At 36.8% G+C, this 24,405-nt stretch overlaps 1 protein-coding gene across 1 annotated transcript in view; it reads right to left on the bottom strand.

Annotated features, from left to right (window-relative positions):
* Nucleotides 1-646: 646 nt before the first annotated feature.
* ahr2 (aryl hydrocarbon receptor 2) overlaps nt 647-24,405 on the bottom strand; it is a 65,333-nt gene continuing 41,574 nt past the window's right edge. Inside the window, exons 3-11 of the mRNA XM_051907781.1 lie at nt 12,717-12,841; nt 11,549-11,638; nt 8,917-9,037; nt 8,484-8,623; nt 8,053-8,255; nt 7,832-7,941; nt 7,509-7,650; nt 5,645-7,427; nt 647-4,308 (exon numbers count right to left, since the gene is read on the bottom strand). Coding sequence (XP_051763741.1) covers nt 4,201-4,308; nt 5,645-7,427; nt 7,509-7,650; nt 7,832-7,941; nt 8,053-8,255; nt 8,484-8,623; nt 8,917-9,037; nt 11,549-11,638; nt 12,717-12,841 — 2,822 coding nt within the window. The 3' untranslated portion in view covers nt 647-4,200. The remainder of the gene's footprint in view (nt 4,309-5,644; nt 7,428-7,508; nt 7,651-7,831; nt 7,942-8,052; nt 8,256-8,483; nt 8,624-8,916; nt 9,038-11,548; nt 11,639-12,716; nt 12,842-24,405) is intronic.

The following is a 24,405-nucleotide window of genomic DNA, read 5'->3' as shown; positions in this document are numbered from 1 at the left end:
TAGTAAAGACATTGTTAAAATAGTCCATGTGACTACAGTGGTTCGAACTTAATGTTATGAAGCGACAAAAATACTTTTTGTGTACAAAAAAAAGAAAAAAAAAAAAGACTTTATTCAACAATTTTTGCTCTTCCATCTGAGTCTCCTACGCTGTTTATGTAGTAAACACAGTACAGCGCTTCCAGGTTCTACGTCGGAACGCCAACTCAGTATTGGCCGACGCTGTTCATGTGAGCAGCTCGACGCATGCGTGTGATGCTGATGCAGGAGCTGGAATAACGTTGAAGTCTATCGGAGGCCAGAAAGCTCTCAGATTTCATCAAAAATATCTTAATTTGTGTTCTGAAGATGAACGAAGGTCTTACGGGTTTGGAACAACATGAGAGTGAGTACTTAATGACAGAAATTTCATTTTTGGGTGAACTAACCCTTTAATCTGTATCTTACATTCTTTAACTTTAAATCATAGGCATTTATAGTGCTGCGCAGGGACCCGTAATTTTTTTTTTCTTCAAAATGAAGCCAGTTGCAAAACATGGGATGATGCGAATTATTCAGGCCCACCCACTTGTAGAGACCCACCCATCTTCCACTTTCTGCAACTACCACTGAAACAGACATCTAATGAAATGACCAGCTAAAGCCATTGAGTCATCAACCTCCTTTAATATTATAAAGATATCAATAATGAGAGGCACAACAAAAAATAAATCAATTGATAATACAAATACAAAACAAACAAAAGCTATATTATATATATATAATATGAAAGTGTGTGTATAACTTTTATTTGTGGGACATCCATTTGCGTATAGATTTTACAGTTGTGCGGAACAATGTACAAAATAATATGATAGCCTACATGTAAAAGCATTTACAATGCTGGGTGCACAAGCACAAGAAAAAAAAAAAACATACAATGATACAACAAATAAACAAAGATACTGCATTTAAAGAGAGGCTTCACAAACACTTTATGCAAGAAACGGGCATATGAAGTGTTAAGTGCTATTGTTTTATCCTAAAGGATTTGTAGTTTAGTGGTGAAGGGGAGGAAGTCCTAACAAGGGCATGTATGAATGATTTTTTGGCACTGGGGGAGTTCAAAGCAGAGGTCGATTATTGGTGTTTTATTCACTAAAGCGGTTTTATTTAATGCCACTTTGCAGGCACAGCAAATAAAAGGGTAATTTTCTGGACCACTAAACCTTGTCTAGTCACAAATTAATATTAACACTAATATTTAGGCACATTAATGCGGTCATAAATATGAAACTGTCTAATACAGTTTCCTAAGCAGTTGGACAGGATTCAAGAGACAAGTTATCTGTCTATCATCACTGAAAGCCAAATTTCAGTTTAAAAAATATTTGATTTTTAACACAGTGGTTTTCAACCGGTGGATCGCAGGTCTGTTTTGAATGGGAAAATATGACTCAAAAAACCACAGTGTGTTTTAAACAGTGAACAACTGCAGAAATTGATATTGTTTTAAATTTAATATTAAATTAATATAATTATAAAACCATATTAAGGGCATTTAAGTAAGCAAAGCAAAAATTAGAATTAAAAAATGTGTTTTCAATTTCACACAAGTGTGAAAAAAATGTAATTGTAAAGTAGCCTATTTGAGATACATTACATACTTCCTATGAATAAAATGGCATCTCTGCCACAATGCTATTGATTGAAATGACATTTATATAATAAACGCCACTGTAAAATCTGTCTTGAAGCAAAACCATTTGACAACTACTGATTTAATATACACCACTGTGGACGGAGCTTTATTGCGTTGTGCTTGGTTAGGACATGGCGTGAAAGAGATTTTAAAGCAGGAAAATCAGAACCAAACACTTTTATTTGTGCGTAATCAATCTGTCAACTTTATAAACTGATAAAAGGATCAATCATCCAACTTATCATGCATCAATTAAGCGATGATTTAGCGATTTACTAACCTCCTCTCTTAACCAGCAGACATCTCGCAATAAAATACAGAACGTTCTTACATCACATCAAAGCCAACTCCTTTAGCTTTCAGTACAAACAAAACCAAAAGGGAGAAAAAAGTCACTAATCTCGGAAAACGAAAGCTGTTTTAAGGCACTTAAGAAGACAAATGGGCAGAATGAGTGTCCTGTAACTTTTGAACTGTGAGGCTATGTACAACACTCAGCAAACTAGCATAATCGATTCCGTCCATGCTAACAACAACCAGTTGTTAAAAACTTTGCTTCTCAGATTCAATTATAGCTGCCATTTCAATTCCTTTCTCCTCTGCAAACCACGATCATTTCATCCAAAGAGAGCGAAAATGGGAGGGAATAAGTGAAATATCCTTTGGGGAGAAAGAAATTAAGGCAGAGTGTTCCCATTTCAGATGATGAAAGGAAAAGGCTTCGGGTGCATGAGTTTGTGGTTGTACATATGTGCTGTTACCATCACACCAAAACTTTCTGTTCTTACTGCAGGGAGAAAGAACAAATCTCAGAAGCAACAGCAGTCTAAAACACAAGTTTCTACAAGACAAGGTAAAAAGCCTTTTCAAAAAGTAGGTAGCGATCTTTTTTTATATACAATAAAACCAATCAGTCATATTTCTGCAGCTACGAGAAATCTCATACAAATATGTTTTGGTATATTTACACATTCAAAATGCTGATACAGTTGAATCAAATGGCTTTAAATTCTTCCAAAAAAAAAAGACACAAAGGGGCAATTCTATGCATAAAATTGTTTTACGAACGATTCACAGAAATCGTTCTTAAGCACATTCCACACATTGTGCTTGGTCTGAACTTTTTGGCTGCTGCTATATTTCCTGACTGACCAAGAAAGATACTATAGACGAGTATAGAAGTCATTAAAATTTCACTGTGGCCGTAAAAATGAATCAAATCTTCTGTGATGTCTTCTCAAAACTCTCTTTTTCTGTCACTACATTTTACATTTCCTCTGGAGGCAGGATACGCTGGCTGTTGTGATTCTCATGGCACGCAACACGGTTTAAGAATTCCTAAAATTCTTCCATATAAGCGAATAGAAAGCAAATAGAAAGCAAGAGTGTAATCAGCAAATTAAAAGTGGACAAAAATGGCTCAATGGCATTTCCATAATTTCGAGTATATGCATACAAAAGTACAAAAGACAATTATTAAACAAAAATGAACAAATAAATGATAAGCAATAACATTCAGATATTGTTGTAATACACATGAAACATATGGTTAAGGCAACCATAAAAGGGTGGCAAGAGCAGACTGTACTAAAGACTTTACTGTTTCATTTTTACTCCTTGAATGGAAAAGTGTTGTGTAGCAGAAAAAGGGGCGTATTTCCTGGGTCTATTGATTTCGGTGGTGTTTTTTTTAACCCAAATTTGCCCTCGGCAACTTTAGCTGTTTTCCGTAAAGAAGGTCAAGCTTCAGGGAAGGTCTGGGACAATTTTGCAGTCAACAAATCAATGATTTGTTCTGACAGTCCATTGATGCCACAGAGGTCATTAGTAGAGTATTAATTTCTCTAGACAAAATGATGTCTTAAAAGTGGGATACATTGATAACACTAAGGTTAAAGGTCTACAGGTGGTCAATTTCACCTTCTTAAGTGCATAGGTGGCAAAATAAAAGTGCCTGGCTGAGGCCATTGCACTCTCTAATGAGATAGACTTTCCCTTTTTGCCCACTAAATAGCATCTTGTGTGCACCTTGAATTTATTTCCTCAGAATCTCGTCTCCGTAATTAAAAGATTCCTCCGTTCCTTCTGCATACTTCATAAATGAACTCTAGGCTTCCTCGCACACACATATACACAAACATGCACTTGCTCACACACCTCTCCTTGCTATTACGCTCTCTATCTCACTCTTTTTTTCTTGCAGGAATGGCGAAACAAAACAAGATCCATCAGGGACAAAAGGATAAGCTTTAAAAAATAAATATGAACTTTCTGTCACTGCTTATTTCTCATCAGAGAGGTGTGTAAGTGAATAAGTAGATAAGTGTGAAAAAATGTGTGGTAAAAATCGCTTTTAAAGATTAGTAATGTCTTGTAGGTTTTCAGCCAAGAGTGTCATCAGAAGCGGATGCATCTCTCTCGAGGGACAAACAAGTTGCTGTATTTATGCGTGCGTTTTTTCCAAGAAACAGGTACTGCACTGTTGATGTGTCATTCGCTGCATTGGGTGGGATCTACCACTAATAGTCACAGCAATTGCTTTGGTTGTTCTCAGAAAAGTAGGTGGTTCCATTGGTCAGTGAGGGGAAGAGGAACGTTCCTTTCTCCTCAAGTGGACGGTTTGGGATCTGTAAAGGAACAAAATTGAAACCATTAAAGGAATGTTTTGTCCATTCTGTGGTAATCATGTCATGATATTCATTAAGTTGTGCATGGAAAAGAATTTAAAGCAGAACTCTCTTCATTTTAAACTTTTGCGCCCAGCCTGTGGTTACTGAAAAATTGTTTTGATGGCTTCCTTTACTGTTTTTTTTCCTATACTGTCTTTTTACTTTTTATGAAAACATAATTCATATTAAAAGGAACTTTAACTTTAACTAAGACAATCATTTGTCTTGTCCAAGACAAAATCTTAACAGTATGGGCGTAACGGTACATGTATTCATCCCGAAGCATCACGGTTTGGTGTGGAAAGACATCAATAAAACAGCTTGAAAATAATATCTCACTTAGCATTACATTTACCTCAGGCAAGTCATTAAGTGTCCACAGCATGTTAGTTCACTAGATAAATGAACTCCAAAGGGGAGCATTTCACTAAATATATGCACTATATTAGCTTATATATTCATTATATTTACTTTACCTGTTAGTAATGTCTTAATTATTTAATATGTTTAAATAAATTTGTCATGAAAACAAGTTATGACAGTAACTGTGTTTTATTTAAGTGTTAATTATATCTAAAAATAAATAGCAACTGAATTTAATAGTTCGGGCTCTGCTGTTGATTGTAACCTTTAATATAGTAATGTGCAAGAAAGCGCTCCCTGTATATAGTTTACAGCATTAGCTGAGATAGATTTTTTTTATCCTTAAGAAAATGTTAATTATAATCTTATTTAAAGAGAGAGAGACAATTTGTTCAATAAACCACTGTTTAATAAAAAAAAAAAAGAAAAAAAAAGAAACAATTTTATGTTTCGTTTTCTCCCCCCTTCTGTACCGAACCCATACTGAATTACATCAAATATATGTATAGACATCCAGCCCTACTCTGAACTGCCCTCAATAGTTTCCTTTCCACAAGAATTCCACAAGAAATCACTGAGCACACTGTGAATACATTCATTTTGAGTATGTGTCCACCTCTGAAGCTTTAGACTTCCTCAAAAATATTTCTTTAAACATGGTGAAAAAAGCAAGATCCCAAAAGTGTTGTTACCCACAAAGACTTGTGGCTGGTGGTAGAGCTGAGATAACCCAACCGGTTAAAAAAAGCCCTGGATGTGTGATGACACATTGAGCCTGGAGTGAAAACAGGGCAGTTCTGCTATTTTCATCAAACACTAAGACTCAATCTAAAAATAGGGAGTGAGCACACACCTGTTGCTTTGATCGCTGATCTAGAGCATGCTAGTTTAAAGTTATAATTATACTATGGATTTAATTAGTACAGTTTACCTGTGTCTGGCCATTGCAGGAGAGATACTGCTGAGCAAGTATGTTTTCTGGAGTTAATCCAAGTGGGACTTGACAGGCCATGGGGCCGATGTTGGTGTTCTCCTGTGGGATGACCGACATGTCCACGATTGTCTCGCTAAGACCTCTCTGGTAGTAACAGGATGCTTGTGTCGGACTTTGGGTAATCAGACTTTTAGCCCTCTGGCAGGATGACATTGAAGATATTGGATCTGCAGAACCATACTGCATCCCATTCACCGACGGTTGAGGAGTGCTTGTGAACATGCAGCTGTTGGTGGTCTCCTGAGGATAGACGCTATTTGCAGTTGTCTGGGGAAGGAGGCCAGACCCGAATCCTTGTGCGTTTGTGTGTGACAACAGTTGTCCAAGCGGGTCTCTTTGGAAGTCTTTCACTTGGCCGATGAAGCCCGTCATATTCTGAGGCCCGCTGGAAAACGATTTAGGGACCTGCTGAGGGGTAGGCTGGGATGGTTGCCAGGCAGGCAGTCCTGGATTGGCAGGGTTTTGAGTGTGAAGAGAAAACTGTCCTTGTAAGTGGGTAGTTGGGCCAGAGTGCAGTCCTGCATCTTGTGGACCTGAAACGTTATGGCTGCAAGAGTTCAGCAGGTTGTCCACCATATTGTTGCCGTCGGATATCCACTGAGGATTCTGACTGATTGACGGTTGTTGGGGAAGCAAATTCTGATTGTGGAAGCCCATCGGCAAGGCGGAAGTGCCCTGCAATAGAGGGCTTTGAAGAGGGAGAGTCATTGCATTGGGATGGGGCTGGTTTCCAGTCTGTAGGTTTCTCTGGCCACAGGGCACCATTCCGTTCTCTTGCACAGCACCTTGCAGACCAAGCCTGACTTGGTTCGGCTGCTGACTACACTGCATGGCACGAGAAGGATTAAACATGATGTTATTATTGCTGGACATATTTTGGGCTGTCTGATCTAGTCCGAATGATTGAACGAAAGTGTCGCCAGGTAAAATCTGTGGCCCCAGATGGGTGAGCTTCTCCAGCCCTCTTCCAGAGCTATTGGCATCCACTCCATCTTGGATTCTGATGAACCCACCCTGACCTGGGGATCCACCAAGAATCCCTGCCTGGCAGTTGAATGCCTGGTTAGCAGCTATTTCATTCTGTAACTCCATCTCTGGAAGACACTCTGGCACTTCAACAAATGGACCCTGATCCTTTAGCTGTTCAGGCAACTGAACACCATTTTCCTTGAAAAGTGCATCCTCGACATAGGAGAGGATGTCGTTGGTGATGATTTTGTTAAGATCCATATCATTGTTGTAGTGCATCCTGAGCAGAGTGTTCTCCCACTCTTTCAGCTCTAATTTGTCGACATCAAAATCCTGAAGGGTGTCACAAAGAGCGCTGTCTCCGATAATCTGCTGCAAGGTTTCCATCATGTCCTTTACCATACCTTCCTCCTTTATCTCTGCTACTGTGTTTGGGGTTGATGGCTGCCAGGTGTTCCCAGGGACATTGAGCAGGGCGTGGCTATCCATGAAAGCCTTGTCAAGCATAAACTGGGAACTGGGGTCATTGTTCTGGTTGTAGACTGAATGATCCTGCTTCAGCATGGAGCCAAGAAGAGAATCTGGGTCCAGCGATGAAGGTCTGTGCATCTTCTGGCCTTTGTTCTGATTTTGAATGTCAGTGATGATGTCCAGTGTGGGGCCAGTCTCATACAAGACACCCTCACCAGTGGCGCAGTTAAAGGGTAGCTGCAACTTTCTTTGACGGAGGTGTTCCTCACCCTCCTCATTACTACAAAATACAGACATTATATTAATTAGAAAATCAAGGAGATTAGCTCAACAACAACATTAAAAAGCAGGTTTTACTTACGTTAGTGCTCTCTGTCGAGCAATAATGAAGTCTGGTCTTCCTCCTTTATAAACAAGCCTAGCATTGGCCTGCACCCATATCCATGCACCCCCTTTCGAGAGAAGTCTGAAGACGGTTAAACCACTTTCTCCTGTCTTTATCACTATGAGAGAAAGTAAGAGAAAATAGATATTTTAAAGGTCTTCTATAGAACTGCTTCTATCAAACTGATAGTCTTATGGAGTTCATAAACTCAATTCATCCAAAAGCCAAGTTGAACATCTAAGAATGGACTTAGCTTTGATTTAATAGTAAATACTTGGTCAAGGTCTGACATAACTCACTTCTGATGTGGTTATCAGCACAGTACATCATGTCAGCAGCGTGAATGAACTGATAACCAGAGCCTCTCATACATAGCTCAATCTCAGTGTAGCCAAGTACCACCTTCCCTCTGTAAAATGAGAAATAGATATGAAAAAATGTTAACAATATGTTTGTACCACTTTTCAAAAATTTGTTGGCCCAATCTGATGTTGTCTTCTGCTTCAAAAATCAAAGTTACCTTGTGTCGATACCCATGGGTGTGAAGTCCAGCTTGTGTTTGGTTTGGAAAAGAAGAGTCTTGCTCCTGATTTCCAAGATTGAGGGTGGCTGGAGGGGTGTGGCTATGATAAAAAGAGCCAGCTGAGGGTGGGCCAAGGTCCCATCTTCCGACAACTTATTTTGCCCATGGAGATATTTTAGCCTTCCTTGGAAGTTCAGGGCCTTAGGGGCAAAGGGAAGGATATGAAAGTCATTTTAGCCCCACGAGGGTCCGGCACTGAGAGTAAACAATCTACAGCAGATGTATTTACACAGCTGTTGCTGTTACTGCATCATTGTATACATAGAAAATCAAACATTGTTGAGTATAGCACAAAGTGTTCATCCCAAAATTGGTTGAACATGAAGGTGGATTGGCATAAAGGTGTAATAGACATTTAGGGTATTTACCAGGAAGCCTGATGAGTTGTCAAGGAGGCACCGGAATCGGCAGCAGAAACTTCGTTCCAGGAAAGACGAGTTTTCTGGAGGGATGTGTTGAGGGTTGTAGTTTATCATGTCTCTGGTGATGTCACTGCTGCTCTGCATTGCTGAAGACCAATTGGTTGTGCCAAACAAAAGAGAAAAACAGTGATGTAATCGGTTGTGAATCACTACCAGTGTTCATCATCCTGGGTTTAAACAAGGCTCCATTTTATAAATCTGAACTGATCCTTCGACAGCTTGTTCTCCTCAAACATACTTCCTTGATTCAGTAATGATAACAGAAATCTGCTCATTCACAAAACATTCAGGGCTGGGCACCTCAGTGAAAGCTGATGACATCTTACCAGAAACTCACTGACCCTATCTGGATATCATCGTTAGGGTAGTTGCTACTAACCATCGGATCCTTCGTTGCCATCGCACGTGGTGGGATTGAGAGCGAAGTGTAGTTGTCTGCGGAACATTGCCCGATCGTCTGTATGGATAAGCTCAAATACACTCTGGTGGACCACATCCGACTGTGAAGACAGTGAAAGGGGACATTCATAAAAACATACATGATCACAGGACATGTTCTGAAACCAGCATCTCCAAATAATCCTTCTCATTATGAGTGTTTTACCTGACCATGCAATACGGTAACGTTTTTTTTCCACTGCCACATACAAGTTCTCATGTAGTTATTTTCTTTCCATGATGTAACTGCAAGATTTATGCCAACCAATTGCAAAAAATGGAAACTTTAGTCTATTGGGTCTCGTATTCAAATGTGAGAAAGCATTCTGACATTTGCCACTAGAGTTCAAGAGGAGATCTCAATGTCCATTTTAGGCTGTATTTAATGTATATCAAAAAGTAGCTGCTTCCCTCTAGAGGCTTGGCATAGTAACTGCAGCTTGTCTTGCATTTTTCCTTTCGGCCTATGTATTTTCTTCTCTAAGTTCAATCTCCCTCTCCTCAGCACACCAATGAAAACAGGCAAGCTTATTCTAAGTGCTTGTGCTCTGTGTGTGTGTGTGTGCGTGCTAATTGCTGCAGGCTGGATGGTGGGGATGAAAACCAGACAAGGTCCAGAAAACATTCATGACAACTTGTACCAACAAACGCACATTTAAAGGTTAATGAGGACACACAGGGTATGGAGTAGAAAGAAGAGATATATATTAATTGCTCAAAAATATGTATACATGTTTTAAACATATATCTTTTTAAAAATTACATATATACAGTAAGTATACATATTTTTTTCAACAGAGCACACCGTACACATTCAAAGCCTCGCAAATTTGGATAATGAATGATGTTGAGCCTTTCTAAAACATCTTAAGAGAATAAAATTAAATACTAATATTATTTATAAAATTATATAATTTTGATGATATATATATTCTATAAATATATATGCACTACATATCCTACATTTATTTGAATAATTGAATAACACTACCCATCTAACGACCAAATTATTGCAATATTAACTTCTACAGCATATACAATGTTTCTTAATTTTATGCAACCAACAAAATGATAGTATTTCATATATATACAAAATGTTGTCCAGCCCTATCAAAAACTGAAATTTGAGGAGTAAAACCACAGAACACTTAAGACTACACTCAGGACTATTAAAAATCTCTTAAATAAAAATTTCTGAAACCAGCATTATTAAATAATGTAATTAAAAGTATGTGAATAGTTATAAGCAACCTAAGTCACAACAGGTGTTCAGACCGCTGTGGCAGTGGGTATGCATTTATGTGTTTGTGCGTGCAGGTGGTGCAGGCTTGCGTAACCGTAGCAACCTGGACTTGCATTACATGCTAGAGAGGGAACGTCACACTCTAGGGAAATTGATTTAGTGAGGAAAAACAGGTACGCAATAACAAGCACACACTATAGGCCTATGTACAGATGCACATCAACAAACACAATGACACCACAGGTCTTATTCACATATACAGGTGTGCGCATATATATATATGTATATACATTCTTTTAGTATGCACATACTGTCTGTATTGTAATATTTGTCTGTGCTTAGAGCGAGAATGTGTATTTGAGTAGACATTGTGAAATGTATAACCTACTTGCTCTCATTGTTGGATATAGTAAAGAAAAAGCTATTGTTAATATGATCTATACATGCAATCTATACATACAATACACAACAGGAACACATACATAAGATCTTTTACAGAACTGGCTGTGGTTCACACACAGACAAACAGGTTTTGCAAGTTCCTTTAATGAAGTATCCAAACATTCAATTTGACTCTCTTTGATGTTCTTTTTCTGAGCTTCTCCTCTTTTATAAACAAAACCAAACTATGTCCGATATGCACATCACAGGGTGAAAGAAAAAACATTTAATCGCTAAGCATTTGCAAATATTAGCTTACAAAAATTTGAATAAGCTTTCCAAACAGGACAAGGAAGAACACCTATGTTCTGAACAACATTGTCTGGTTTGTTCACTATTAAAAAATAATAATAATAATGATAAAAAATCCTCACTGATGCCACAGTTGTTTAACAGTAAACGAATCTTACCGAACAAATAAGCAAACCCAGTCACCTCAGCACTTTTCACAGCCTATTTTCACGCATCGGTTAGGGAATTATCCAGACGATAAGAGAAATTCATAACTGTAGGAAGTGGCACGGCATGTTAAACTCTCTAAAAAAGCCATCAGTCAACCTTCAGGGTTAGGATATACTCAACAAACAAGTGAAGAATGATACAAATGTTTCCAGGATCACGACTCAACCATAGATTTGACAATTACACCTGATTTATTAACTGCCAATCGAAAAGCAATAGGATTGTTTGAGGCTGGTAAACTAGTAATTATTTTTCTTGGTAAACAATACAAAGAAACAAACAAACAACAAAACAAATAAAGGTGGGAAGAGGCAGAGCTTTTGTTTAAGCCACTTACCAGAAATATTTGTGTTGATTACAAAAATTTCAACATATGACAAGATGACTAGTGTTAAATAAAAGCAGAAAAGTTTTAAAGCAAACTCACCTGATGGAAGCCCAGGTAGTCCTGTATAGTTGGAGACGCATAAAACACATAACCTTCGGCGGTGACAACCAGCACAAAGCCATTGAGGGCCTGAAAACAAAATTAGACAGATTTGTGTTAGAAGTGTTAAAACGTTAACAACAGATTGCACGCCAAGTCAAAGCTGTATGGATCGGAATATTTCTTAAACAAAACAGACATTTTAATTTTTGGTTTGTTTTATGCTAAACACACAGTGGCTGGGATTGTGAGTGTGTAAGACTGTAGATGGGTGGGGTATAATGGGGCCATTTTTCTTCTTTTACATCTTTTTTTTCAAGTAAACATCCCATGTAATTAGCCAGGCTTTTGTTAAGGTGTTGAACATGACAACAGACAGGGGGTGAATATCGCCGCTAGTCACGCACAGGAACCAACAGCCCTCAAACAATGGGGGAGAGAGAGAGAGACGGAGTTGTGGCTGAAAAAGAAACTCACAATATTTGTAGGTGGAAAGCAACATGTGATATAGTTTACAAAGAAAAGATAACATTGCTCAACAGCAGAGAATCTCGATTGCTCAGACTTCATTCCATTTCACCAAGCGTGACAACAGCTACAATAAACGAAATGTCAACCTAACTTTTCTTCATGAGTTTATGACATGGAAGCTGAAGTGTTTTATTTGAGCGGGTATAGATGGTCTTCATGGCTGTTGTTTATTTTATTCTCCTTCCAAGGAATCGTTTACACATTTACCTGCTATGCACACACACAAACATAATGGGAAAATTACAGACTTCTTTGCGCAGCCCAGAGTGATAGTTTGCATGAATAAATAAAGATGGAGCAAATGAGGATATACAAAAGTGAGGGGTGATTTAAAAAGCGGACAGATGCTTGGCCACGACTTTTCCTGAATTGGTAGAAGAAGATTTAAGACCCATGCAAATAGCAAATCGGTCTGACCTTAGATTGACGTGGCGAAAAATGGGAAGACCTCCCAGAAGATGATTCTTATCACTCTCACACGAAGATCTGGGCCATTTTGGGTGGGAAATGAGGTGCAAGGTGTTATGTGTTTATGTTGAGTGTGAGTGTATGTAAACAAGTGGGAGGTCAGTTTGAAGATTCCTGTTAATTCTCAAGGAAAGAGATCAAGGAATTGGTTCATTTCCATGCGTTTTACCTGCAACAACAGGTCCCCTTCCGAGAAACTGACTCCATCCAGACTGGTGGCTGTCTGTCCATTTCCTCCAAATGTCCCTGACCGGTCATTTAGCCATCCGTTTCCTCCTGTCTTTTTGATTGTGGCTAAAGCAAAGAGAGAGAGAGGGAAAGAGTAAGGTTGCTAAAAGGTTACCACCATGAATGTTATTCTGTGCCAGTTTGGTAAGGAGATTGTTGTTGTAAGATTAAACTATTCTTTCAGACAAAAAATATGAAATAATCCATTACTTCAAAATAGTCCATTACCATGGATGGAGACAGGCCAAAAAGCATTAAAATAAAATAACTTTACGGGAGTTTGAGCTACGTGTAAGTAAAATTGGCACCAGCTATTCATCATTAAAGTTGTACATTTTGCTGAAAAATCTATGAAAACATCACGACCAAGCAGAAAGTTGCTACCCTTTGACTTTGAACTCAGGAAGAAACGAGGACTAACATGATCAATCAACGTCATCAGCAGTTTCCTCTTCAGATGTCTTGAACTCTGTACAGTGTTTTTTTATTACTTGCCTTCTCATTCTCAACATGTAACAAGCAAAAAGGGCCATTACAGTCAAATTTACAAGGCGCTAGTCAAGGAAACAACTTATTTATTAGCTAAAGCTTCTTTTGCTGAACATTTGAGTCTTGCCCATTTTGGTTACACAAGCTATAACTTCAACATCATGTCCAAGGGCAACTAAATTTGCTAACATGTTACGATATCAATGAGGAACCACTGAGGAAAACTATGAAGTAAACTGTGAGGCAAAGCCTGTGGTAAAACCTAAGGTAAACTGAAGAAGAAAAAAAAATATATATATAACCACATAAAATGCGAGGCAAACTTAAAAAAAAAATCTAATCCAACTTGAGGTAAAATCTTATTTAAATTAAAGTCAGAGGTAACATTTCAAGTAAACTGAGATAAAATGCGAAGTAAGCTCTAATGCAAACCTGCAAGGTACAATGTGAAGTAAATTGATGATAAAATCTGAGATGAACTGAGGTAAAATCTGTTGTGAACTGAGGTAAAATATGAGGCAAAAAATTTGAGGTAAATGTGAACTAAAGTTTAAGATTAAGTAAGGTAAAAACTGGCAAACTCTGAGGTAAAAGAGTGAGTAAAATATGAGGTAAAATATGAAGCAAAATATTAATTGAATGAAGGCAAAATGTGAATTAAAGTTTGAGACTAAATGAGGTAAAAGGTGAAGTAAGCTCTAAGTTAAACCAAAAGGCAAAATGTCAAGTAAACATGGAAAATCAGAGATATATCTTGAAATAAACTGAAGTCAAATCTCTGATGAATGGAGGTAAAATATGAGGTAAAAACCTGAGGTAAATGTGAAAAAATGTTTGATACTAAATAGAGTAAAATCTGTGATGAACTCTGAGATAAAAAGCGAGGGTATATGAGGTAATATGAGGTAAACTTTGTGGTAAACTCTGATGTAAAATCTAGGTTCACTTCTTGAAGCTCAGCAATAACCACAATGTACTTGTGACAGAGTCTTTTTTAATTCCTGCTCTCTGAGAGAGAGAGAGAGAGAGAGATTTCAACACTTTCACAGCGCACACATTTTTTGCATGGATTTACCGGACGTCTGAACGCACAAATACATGCACACACCAACACTCTCACTTCACACACTGCAATTTGCGAGGAAAAAAGTAGTTTTCTAAAAGTGTACAAAAGAACCTCAACTGACATCATTAAGAATAGCACAGATAAACAATTTCACATTTTCAGTAGCAGCACCACAAACTGTTTTTCTGTGGTTTCACCACATTTTTCATACATTCCATATCATATTCATCAGTAAAATGAATGATAAACTAACTGATAAATCACATCTCACATGTTTATGGTCAAGTAGTGCATGTTAGACTTCAGTTGGGAGGTTTTTTTTGTGTGTGGAAATGTCTAGCGCTAGGCTAACACTGAGCTAACATAAGCCAGTGGGTGCGGCTCGCTAAAGCCATTTCCTCCCTGACCGGCGCAGATGCTGTGCTATTTCTAGACCTTATCAAACACTCTCTATCGTAACCCTTGGAAAAAAAAAGAAGGGAGGGAAAAATGAAGAAGAAGAAGAAGTGGAGGAGGGGAAAGAACAGCGTTTTTCTGCTAGGGACCAAAAATATCTCCCCACAGGACACAGATGTTGAGAGATTATTTGGCAAGGAGAAAAGCAGAGGCAAATGCAAACCACTTTAAACATGGACTGCTGATCGGTCTGGCAGTTTAAATTGCAGACGAATGTAAAAAAAAAAAAAAACAACGGAAAAGAGAAAAAAGGAGAAAGACAGAGACAACAACAACGTTCTGTAGACGTTCACCACAGATCTTGTTGAAGAAGTAAATAGGGGTGTAATACAAACTCTGCCACCACACCAAAGAAATAACTACAGTACGGATAGCAAAGAGAGCGAGGGGAAACTCTTGATGAGAAAAACAGACCACTTGGCCCCTAGCGCTTGCTAGGCTTCTGAAGCTAAAGAGCGCAAGCATACACAAAGTAAGGCAGCTGCTCAGGAGTCTCCGAGTCTACTGACACACAACAACTCATTGACAGAACTACACACAATTGTGAGCCAGCCAAAACGAGTTTGCGTTTGGCTTTGCCCCTGCTGAACCCTCTCCGAAGGTCTGGATGTTCCTGGCACGCAGGTCCGTCAAACATTGGCAGTCTATTGGCTGTGTGGTCCCGTTCCGACTCTGTATTTAAAACTTAAGTCTTTCATAAGCATATCGTGCCTGTTATTAAAAATGGAGGTTTGTGGAACATCTATGTAATCACGATTCACCTCTTCTTCATGGATCGCATTGACCTCAACTGACCTGCTTTCAGAGACGAATAAAATGACTAAGTCCGGTGGCCTAGTGGTCATGAGCTAGACACACACATACACACACACACACACACACACACACAATCAGAACCGCCAATCTATTGCCGTCTGTTCATCTGCCATTACAGTAATTCAACACACATGGCCCCTCAATGCAACCACGACGTGCTCTTTCCCTCGCGCTCCCTCTCTCCTTCTGTTGTACGTCTCCCTTATACTCTTCAATTTCGTATTGGGGATCTCTCGACCGCAATCTCTAAACCCGTTCTCCACTCACCGTGTGTAACTGGAGAAAGTAGGAGGTCTGGTGTGGATGGAGATCAGGAACAGGGTGAACTTGTCTAGTATGGGTCATTAAATCTACTGAAAGGCCCAATCTAGGCCCTGGTGCCTCCCACTTGATGAGCTCATCTTTTATCTGCCTCTCATCTTTTCTGTTCTGTTCTTTCTTTCAACATAAAACTCTCAGTAATTGTGCTCAAATTAAGCCAGATTTGAATGCAAGCTTGCAGTTGATTGTGCAGGACTACACCCTTCCTTGAAATACCAGTGATACCCAGTTGTGAGGAGGCTTTTTGACCAGAAGGTTGAAGGGTTAGTTCACTCAAAAATGAAAATTCTGTCATTAATTACTCACCCTCATGTAGTTCCACACCTATAAGACCTTCGTTCATCTTCGGAACACAAATTATGTTATTTTTGATAAAATCCATTGGCTCAGTGTGGCCTGCATTGACAGCAAAGTGAACACATTCAATGCCCAGAAAGCTACTAAAAACATATTTAAAACAGTTCATGTGACTACAGTGGTTCAACCTTAATGTTATGAAGCGACAAGAATACTTTTTGTGTGCCAAAAAAACAAAATAACGACTTTATCCGACAATATCTAGTGATGGGCGATTTAAAAACACTGCTTCATGAAGCTTCGAAGCTTTACGAATCTTTTGATTTGAATCAGTGGTTCGGAGCGCCAAAATCACGTGATTTCAGTAAACGAGGCTTCATTACATCATAAGTGTTTCAAAATTTCAATGGTTCACCACTAGGGGGCATGACTTTGGCAGTTTGATACATGCTCCAAACCACTGATTCGAATCAAAAGATTCGTAAAGCTTCGAAGCTTCATGAAGCAGTGTTTTGAAATCGCCCATCACTAGATATTGTTGAATAAAGTCGTTATTTGTTTTTTTGGCACACAAAAAATATTCTCGTCACTTCATAACATTAAGGTCGAACCACTGTAGTCACATGAACTGTTTTAAATTCATCTTTAGTAGCTTTCTGGGCATTGAATGTGTTAATTGTTTTGCTGGCAATGGAGGCCTCACTGAGCCATTGGATTTCATCAAAAATATCTTAATTTGTGTTCCGAAGATGAACGAAGGTCTTACAGGTGTGGAACAACATGAGGGTGAGTAATTAATGACAGAATTTTCATTTTTGGGTGAACGAACCCTTTAAGCTCATCTTTGAGAACATCTTGACTTATCCTGATGATAGCTTTTTTTTATGTTGTTATTGCCGAAACCTTGAACTAGTGATGCACAAAATTATTATTATTATTATTTTTTTTTTTTTTACCAAAAATGATTTCAGCCCTCCAAAACTATTTCGTTCAAAACCGAAATTTTTTTATTTTTTTGCTGTTTCGGCAGCCAAAATTTTCTATACAGCACTACCTTGAACATTACCTGTCATTGGATCACTGCATTAACTTTTGTCAAGTTTTTAGTATTATCTACAGTATTATCTAAGAGAAACCTAAAACAATTATAATAAAAAGAACACACAATATCTAACCACACTCATGTACTAGTTGCTAACACAGCCGCTAGTAATGGTTTAGTTCTTTTGTATGCACCTTAATACTCTACGACACTTATATACAAACAGAAAAATGTTTTGGACCTACAGCTGAAGGCATTAGCAAATCTCCAATACACAACACATTCTGCTATGTCTGGATAGTGTCTGCCGCAAATGCGAAGGGAGGCACACTGTGTGTTCCTGACGGTTCAAGAGAGTGAAAAATTAAGACAGAGAGAACGAGCGAGGGAAACCCACCGGGCTCTCGTTTGGCCTGTGGTTTAATAACCTCGCGTGCTGAGAATGACTGCATCCTTGACAGCACCTGAACCCTATTAGCTAACAAACTGGATCACTTCCCAGACGTTTACCAATCCTTTTCTTCACCTCCCTTGACACTGCGAATGTTGGTCTATAGGAATAATAACCTCTCCTTCTCTGTCTCATTCTTTTCTTTCTCCCATTTATTGAAATTCATAAAAACGCAAACCCTGAAAGAATGTAAAATGCAATGTAAAAACACACATAATAAATGCTATGCAATACTGTGCAAAATACACCAGCGCAAACCCAAACAGCTGTTACGTAAAATCTGTGCAGACAAGTTTCATAGCTGTGAAAAGTACGTAATTTTTATATATTCTTAATAGAGAACAAACAGTCTTTGTCTGCATGTACAAACACATAGTTAACATTAACACGCTCTTGTCAGGTATCAACATTGCTTGATCTGTGTTTTAAACCCCATGATTTTCGGGGGAAGTTTTTCGAAATGCTGCCAAGTTGTTTTATTGCCTTGTTTGTATGTGAAACAGTCGAAGGTAATTCTGCCAAACAAAGCGAACACAGTTGATTGATTTTTATTAAACATATAGAAACCTGCAGCATTCGAAGAGTTTGTGCGACAGGTATGTCTCGTCTTATATTCTGGCAAAATATGAGCCTCTGTACATAAACGCACACACTGCACCCACCCACTGGGATTTTAAAGGCTTTGAAACCCCAGTGCTGAATTGAACCATTGTTTTTTTTTTTTTTTTTTTAACGTTGTCAGAAAAACCTTGACTCTTGACTTTGATTCTCTCTCTGTCTCTGTGGTGGGGGGCAGGTTTAGACTTGAAGGTATGAGGATTGTGGCATCTGTGTCTTCCAAGATACCTCTCTCACACACATCTCTGCAGTTTCTGTCTCTTGACAGAGTGCCAAACGAGCGTTTTCTAACCAGGCCTAATTGAAAATCTATGGGGGCAATTTATTAATATAACACTGATGCTGCTGTTTATTTACATATGTAAATTTACCAAAAAGAAGGCAAATGCTGCACTGTATTATTCCAAATCTTGAGGGAAAGTGATAGGTTGCAAACAATGCAGAAGACAATGTGTCTGGATATTAGCCTGGTTATAATGGTTTTCTCCATCATTTGATATATAACGGATGTCATTATCAACAGAAACGTACAAAAAAAACACCTGATTTCTGTGGGCGGGAACAGCAAAACATTAATTGTAGCAAGCAAATAGCACTTTTTGCCTGTTGAGTTTTGTGAAAAAATGACATCTCTAATTAGTCTAATTTACAGTATACTGAAAAAAGACAAATTAATTAATTTAAATAAATTAAATACATTGAATAAACAAAATCATTTTTAAACAATTTAAATGTTAACAAAAAATAATTTATATATACACTCAAAGCACAGTGTTATTTCAGCGCTGAATTTTGTGAATATAATGAGCCTAATTTACACAGAAAGAAGGCATGACTGTGCTGAAAAATGGCAAATTATTTAATTAAAATGAATAAACACATTAAAGAATTTTCAATTATACATTTTTAAACGCACAGCACAGTATTATTGCAGTGCTGAGTTTTGTGAAAAGTTGCAATTTATAATAACCCAATTTACACAAAGTTATTGAAATAAAATGTTATAAAATTAATTAAATATTTTAAAATGAAATACTTTAAAATATTTTATACTTTTAAAGAATGCTTGTTCATTGTAAAAAAGAATATATAAATTTAATAAATGTATTTAAATTAAATAAACATTCACAGCTCAGCGTGAGGTGAGGTTTGTGCCTGAAGCGATGCGATAAATTCCGTCTGTTTCCCTGAAGGAATTATGAAAGGTCACGACCTGTGCGTGTACATGTTTGTGTGACCCTGATGTCATCTTGACAAAGAACTGACCTGGTATTTTAACCAATCAAATGCCTGACACAAGCATTATCAAAACATGCCTTACTAGCCAATAAATCTCTCTAGTAGTAGTAATGACAGTAATGGTAGTAGTGAACGTACACTATAGCAGTGTAAACTAATATTTTACTGTCGCTTTGTATTGTTGTTCTTGTACTGTTCTTTCAACACTTTTTCAATAAAGTATGTTGTCATTCTACAAATGAAGGGATAAACACAGTGAGCATGAAAAGAGGCTAAGAGCAGAGCAGGAAGGGTTGTGTAAAAGAGACGGGGTGGAGGGGGATCATGAGACTTGTTGTACAACTGCTTTACTGTTTACATAGCCTGCTTTCTGTCAGGCAAAAGCATTAAAGTTGAATTGGCCCTCTTTGTCAGAGAGACATTGTGAGAGCATGGCCTGAATGTGAGGAATGTTTCTGTCGACCCAAGTGTAAATTATGCCATCGTCATATCCATTAATTTTAGCCCAGGGATAAAATAACTGAAATTAATGTATTTTAATCAGCATATTAATTTTGATAATAATAATGGATTTTAGACACTGAAACTAACATTTTAGTTGACTAATATATATATATATATTTTAACATTCATTCATTTATAACTATTATTAATTAAAAAAAAAAAAAAAAAAAATATATATATATATATATATATATATATATATATATATATATAATACAACATTTATAATATATATTTATTAAATAACTCTTATTCATATTTTAGTCAATGAAAATATTTTGACAAAAATTATTTTTAATAATTGTAATCTATTTTAGTAAATTAAAATAACATTTTAGTTGGAAATATATATAAAATTTATTATAAGATATATTAAGAATTTTATAATATATATTAAAAAAACTAAATTAATTTAAATTCATAATGAATACATTAATATTATATATATACAATATATATATATACAATGTTTACAACATTGATAATAATGAGAAATGTTTCATGAGCACCTAATCAGCATATTTGCATGATTTCCGAAGGATCGTGACACTGAAGACTGGAGTAATAATGCTGAAAATTTAGCTATGCATCACAGAAATAAATTACATTTTAAAAAATATTCAAACAGAAAACAATTATTTTAAATTGTGATAATATTTCACAATATTACTGTTTTTACTGTATTTTTTATCAAATAAATGCAGCCTGTGTGAGCATAAAAGACTTCTTTTAAAAATATTAAAAAATCTTACTGATCCCAAACTTTTGAATGGCAGTGTATATACTATGACTAAAAATAAATATCTCCACAAAAGCTAAACATTTTTTGCTCTCAATCTCTCCCTCCCACTCCATCTGCTGTGAACTCTGCTCATGCCCGCACAAACAGACTTGACCCCTGACCTCTGGAGACAGAGCGCAGTCCAGCGGTGCTGTCGGGAGATGTTGCACAGTTTATATTCTGCCGCTGTGTTTGTGTGCGTGGGAGATGTCTGTTTAATTTGCTCTGATCACTGTAACCATGCCATAATAAAGGGCAGGCTGGAGGAAATTCGACCCAGTGGTCAAACAACCAGAGGCCTGAACGATACAGAGTTTATGGAGGCATTTCTCAAGCTTGTATGTTGACATTGCGCAATTAATTCAATTAATGTTAAAACAGCTTCTGTCCCTAAATGTTACAACAATCACAAAACAATGTCAAAAGTCTGTCTACAAATGTCTGTCTACATAAGACTGAAGTGCTGTCAACACAGGTTGACCAGATGTCCTGTTTTCCCCGGTACTGTCCCGTATGTCAGCTCTATTTTTAGTGTTCTGACTTATTATAAAAAAAACATGTTTTGTCCCATTTTTCTTCTTTCCAAAATTGTCTTTGCTTGGTGATCATAAAAGCGAGTAGTAGTCTTCTTTCATGCGAGAAAAGCCTAATTAAAGGTAGCCAATCTCGTCATTGTATATTTTGGAGAACAAAATTACTACTTAATTCGTTATCGATTAACTTGCATCTAGTGAAGGTTGAGGAGATCAAGTCAGACGAGAATATGTCTCCAAGCAAAGAAGCATGTGTACATTTAACGAGGATCTTCAAAAAGAGTTTATCAAGTTGTTTTGCGCATTAAGTTGTGAACAAAAACAACAACGAAATGTGTCTGAAAGTGACAGCAGCCTAAAATACCCATCCATGTCATTAATGTTACTAAAACAACAAAAGATGTTAAATAAATGTACACATGCAAAATAAACCTACTGTACCTGAAAAAACATAGTTTATTTCATTTGTATCTCTATCGTATTTGTCCTATTGTTTGTAATGTGCTTCTTTGTTCTATTTTTATATAACAAAAATAAAATAACTATATGACACCCTATGTCACCAACAACTCACTGGAGAAGTGAAATTAGATGTTTACTTTAACATCTGAAAAAGCAGAAGTTCACAAGAACAAAATGTGCACAGACTGACGTTGTTTCACTGAGGTTTGGACTTGTTTGTTTAGGGTCAGGTGGGATATGGTCGGGTGATTCGTTTAGAAGGTCGACAGAGTTAGTGTTTGTGTTGTGCATCGAGTGAGGGAAGGCCTAAAGGGCGCCAAAACAGTCAAGGAGGAAACCTGTCTGTGTGAAGAACGAAAAAGGGCGACATTCTTCCATCCAGAGATCTTAGGGTGACTCAACATTCAGAGCAGGAAAACCACATCCTGAGATTTGTTTGCAGCAATTACATTGATAAGGAGACAGCCAGCCGGACAATAACTGTTGTTGAGATGTGGGGACAGCAAATGGAGGGAGAACAAGGGTTTTTGTTTCAGTTCTACAAAAAAAATAAAAAAATAAAAAAAATGGGCGAGACTTCTGGAAGGAAGAATGGACAAGTGACAAGTTCTGCTGCAAACTGAAAACAAGTCTCTGAAGATCCACTACTATAGTCTGATGTTTCATTAAACTATTACATAGGCCTTAAACAAATAAATACAGAATAACAAACAAAGAACAAACAAACAAACAAAAGGAACTGTTACTAAAATAAAATAAAAAATGTCTTCTTTTGTTCAAAAATCAGGTAGATCCACCATAGGTTTTAAACAAATAAATACAACATAAACAAACAAACAAACAAACAAAAGGAACTGTTACTAAAATAAAATACAAAATGTTTCCAAAATGTCTGCATGTCTTCTTTTGTTCAAAAATCAGGTAGATCCACCATAGGTTTTAAACAAATAAATACAACATAACAAACAAACAAGCAAGCAAACAAGCAAACAAACAAATAAATACAACATAAACAAACAAACAAACAAAAGGAACTGTTACTAAAATAAAAAATGTTTCCATAATGTTTTCATGTCTTCTTTTGTTCAAAAAACAGGGAGATCCACGATAGGTTTTAAATAAACACAACAAACAAACAAAAGGAACTGTTACTAAAATAAAATAAAAATGTTACCAAAATGTTTGCATGTCTTTTCTTGTTCCAAAAAAACAAAAAACAAAAAAACAAACAAACAAAAAATAATCAGGTAGATCCACCATAGGTTTTAAACAAATTAAATTACAACATAACAAACAAACAAACAAACAAATAAATACAACATAAACAAACAAACAAAAGGAACTGTTACTAAAATAAAATAAAAAATGATTCCATAATGTTTTCATGTCTTCTTGTTCAAAAAACAGGGAGATCCACGATAGGTTTTAAATAAACACAACAAACAAACAAAAAGAACTGTTACTAAAATAAAATAAAAATGTTACCAAAATGTTCGCATGTCTTTTCTTGTTCCAAAAAAAACAAAAAAACAAACAAACAAAAAAATAAACAAGTAGATCCACCATAGGTTTTAAACAAATAAATACAACATAATAAACATCAATAAACAAAATAAACAAATAAAATAAGAACAGTTAATAAAATAAAACAATTAATTAAAATATTTAACTAAAAGTAAAGTAAGATATTAAAGAAAAAATATTAAAACATGTCTCTTCTTATTTAAAAAACAAGTAGATGTACCATGGACTTTAAGCAAATAAATAAACTGCTAATAAAATAAAACAAAATAAACAGGTAGATCCACCTCAAATTCAGGGCATTGGCCGAGCCAAGTTAAGATGCTCAAATTATTATATTTAGCAATATGTTTTAAATGTCATCATTGATTAAAATTGCATTTGCAGTACATTTCCTGGAAACACTGCAAAAGATTCATTGCTGCACATTATTGTTCTTCTATTATTTTTATACTATTAGTCATAAGAAAATAATGTTTTTATTATTAATATTTCTCCCATTGGATAAGTCTACTTTACACCATCAAATTAAATTCCACCATATGTGTCATAATTAATTCTAAAATATATCACAGAAGTAAAATGAAATGCAATCTCTATTTCATGTGGACAAAGACTAAGTGTCTATTTGTCCAAAGAGAAGTCCAAATTAACATCGCCTACCAAACCATCTATTTATACAATAGTCCAAACTAGACCATTTTCCAGCTGATGGGTATGTAACATTGGCAATAAGAGTGTCTTGGATGTGTGTGTTTATGAATTTATGCACGAGCATAGCTGGAGGTAAGTTTACATGCACATCAGACTCAGTAATGAACGGCCAACATTACACTTAAGGCTGTGAGCCAAAGCCAACATCAAACCAACACAAACGGGCGAGAGAACAAAACAAGGGCAAGCAGCGGCCTGCGTCTCAGAGAGAGAGAGCAAGAGATGGACAGATATTGGATTGGGATGCAGCCAAGTGTGTATCAGTCCTGGCTTCCTGTCAACGAAACCCAACAGAAATGCTGCGATCCACAGGTGTTGAG

The sequence above is a fragment of the Ctenopharyngodon idella genome, chromosome 10 (assembly GCF_019924925.1).
Source record: "Ctenopharyngodon idella isolate HZGC_01 chromosome 10, HZGC01, whole genome shotgun sequence".
NCBI classification, from domain to species: Eukaryota; Metazoa; Chordata; class Actinopteri; order Cypriniformes; family Xenocyprididae; genus Ctenopharyngodon; species Ctenopharyngodon idella.
This window is presented reverse-complemented; position numbering and strand designations above follow the sequence as displayed.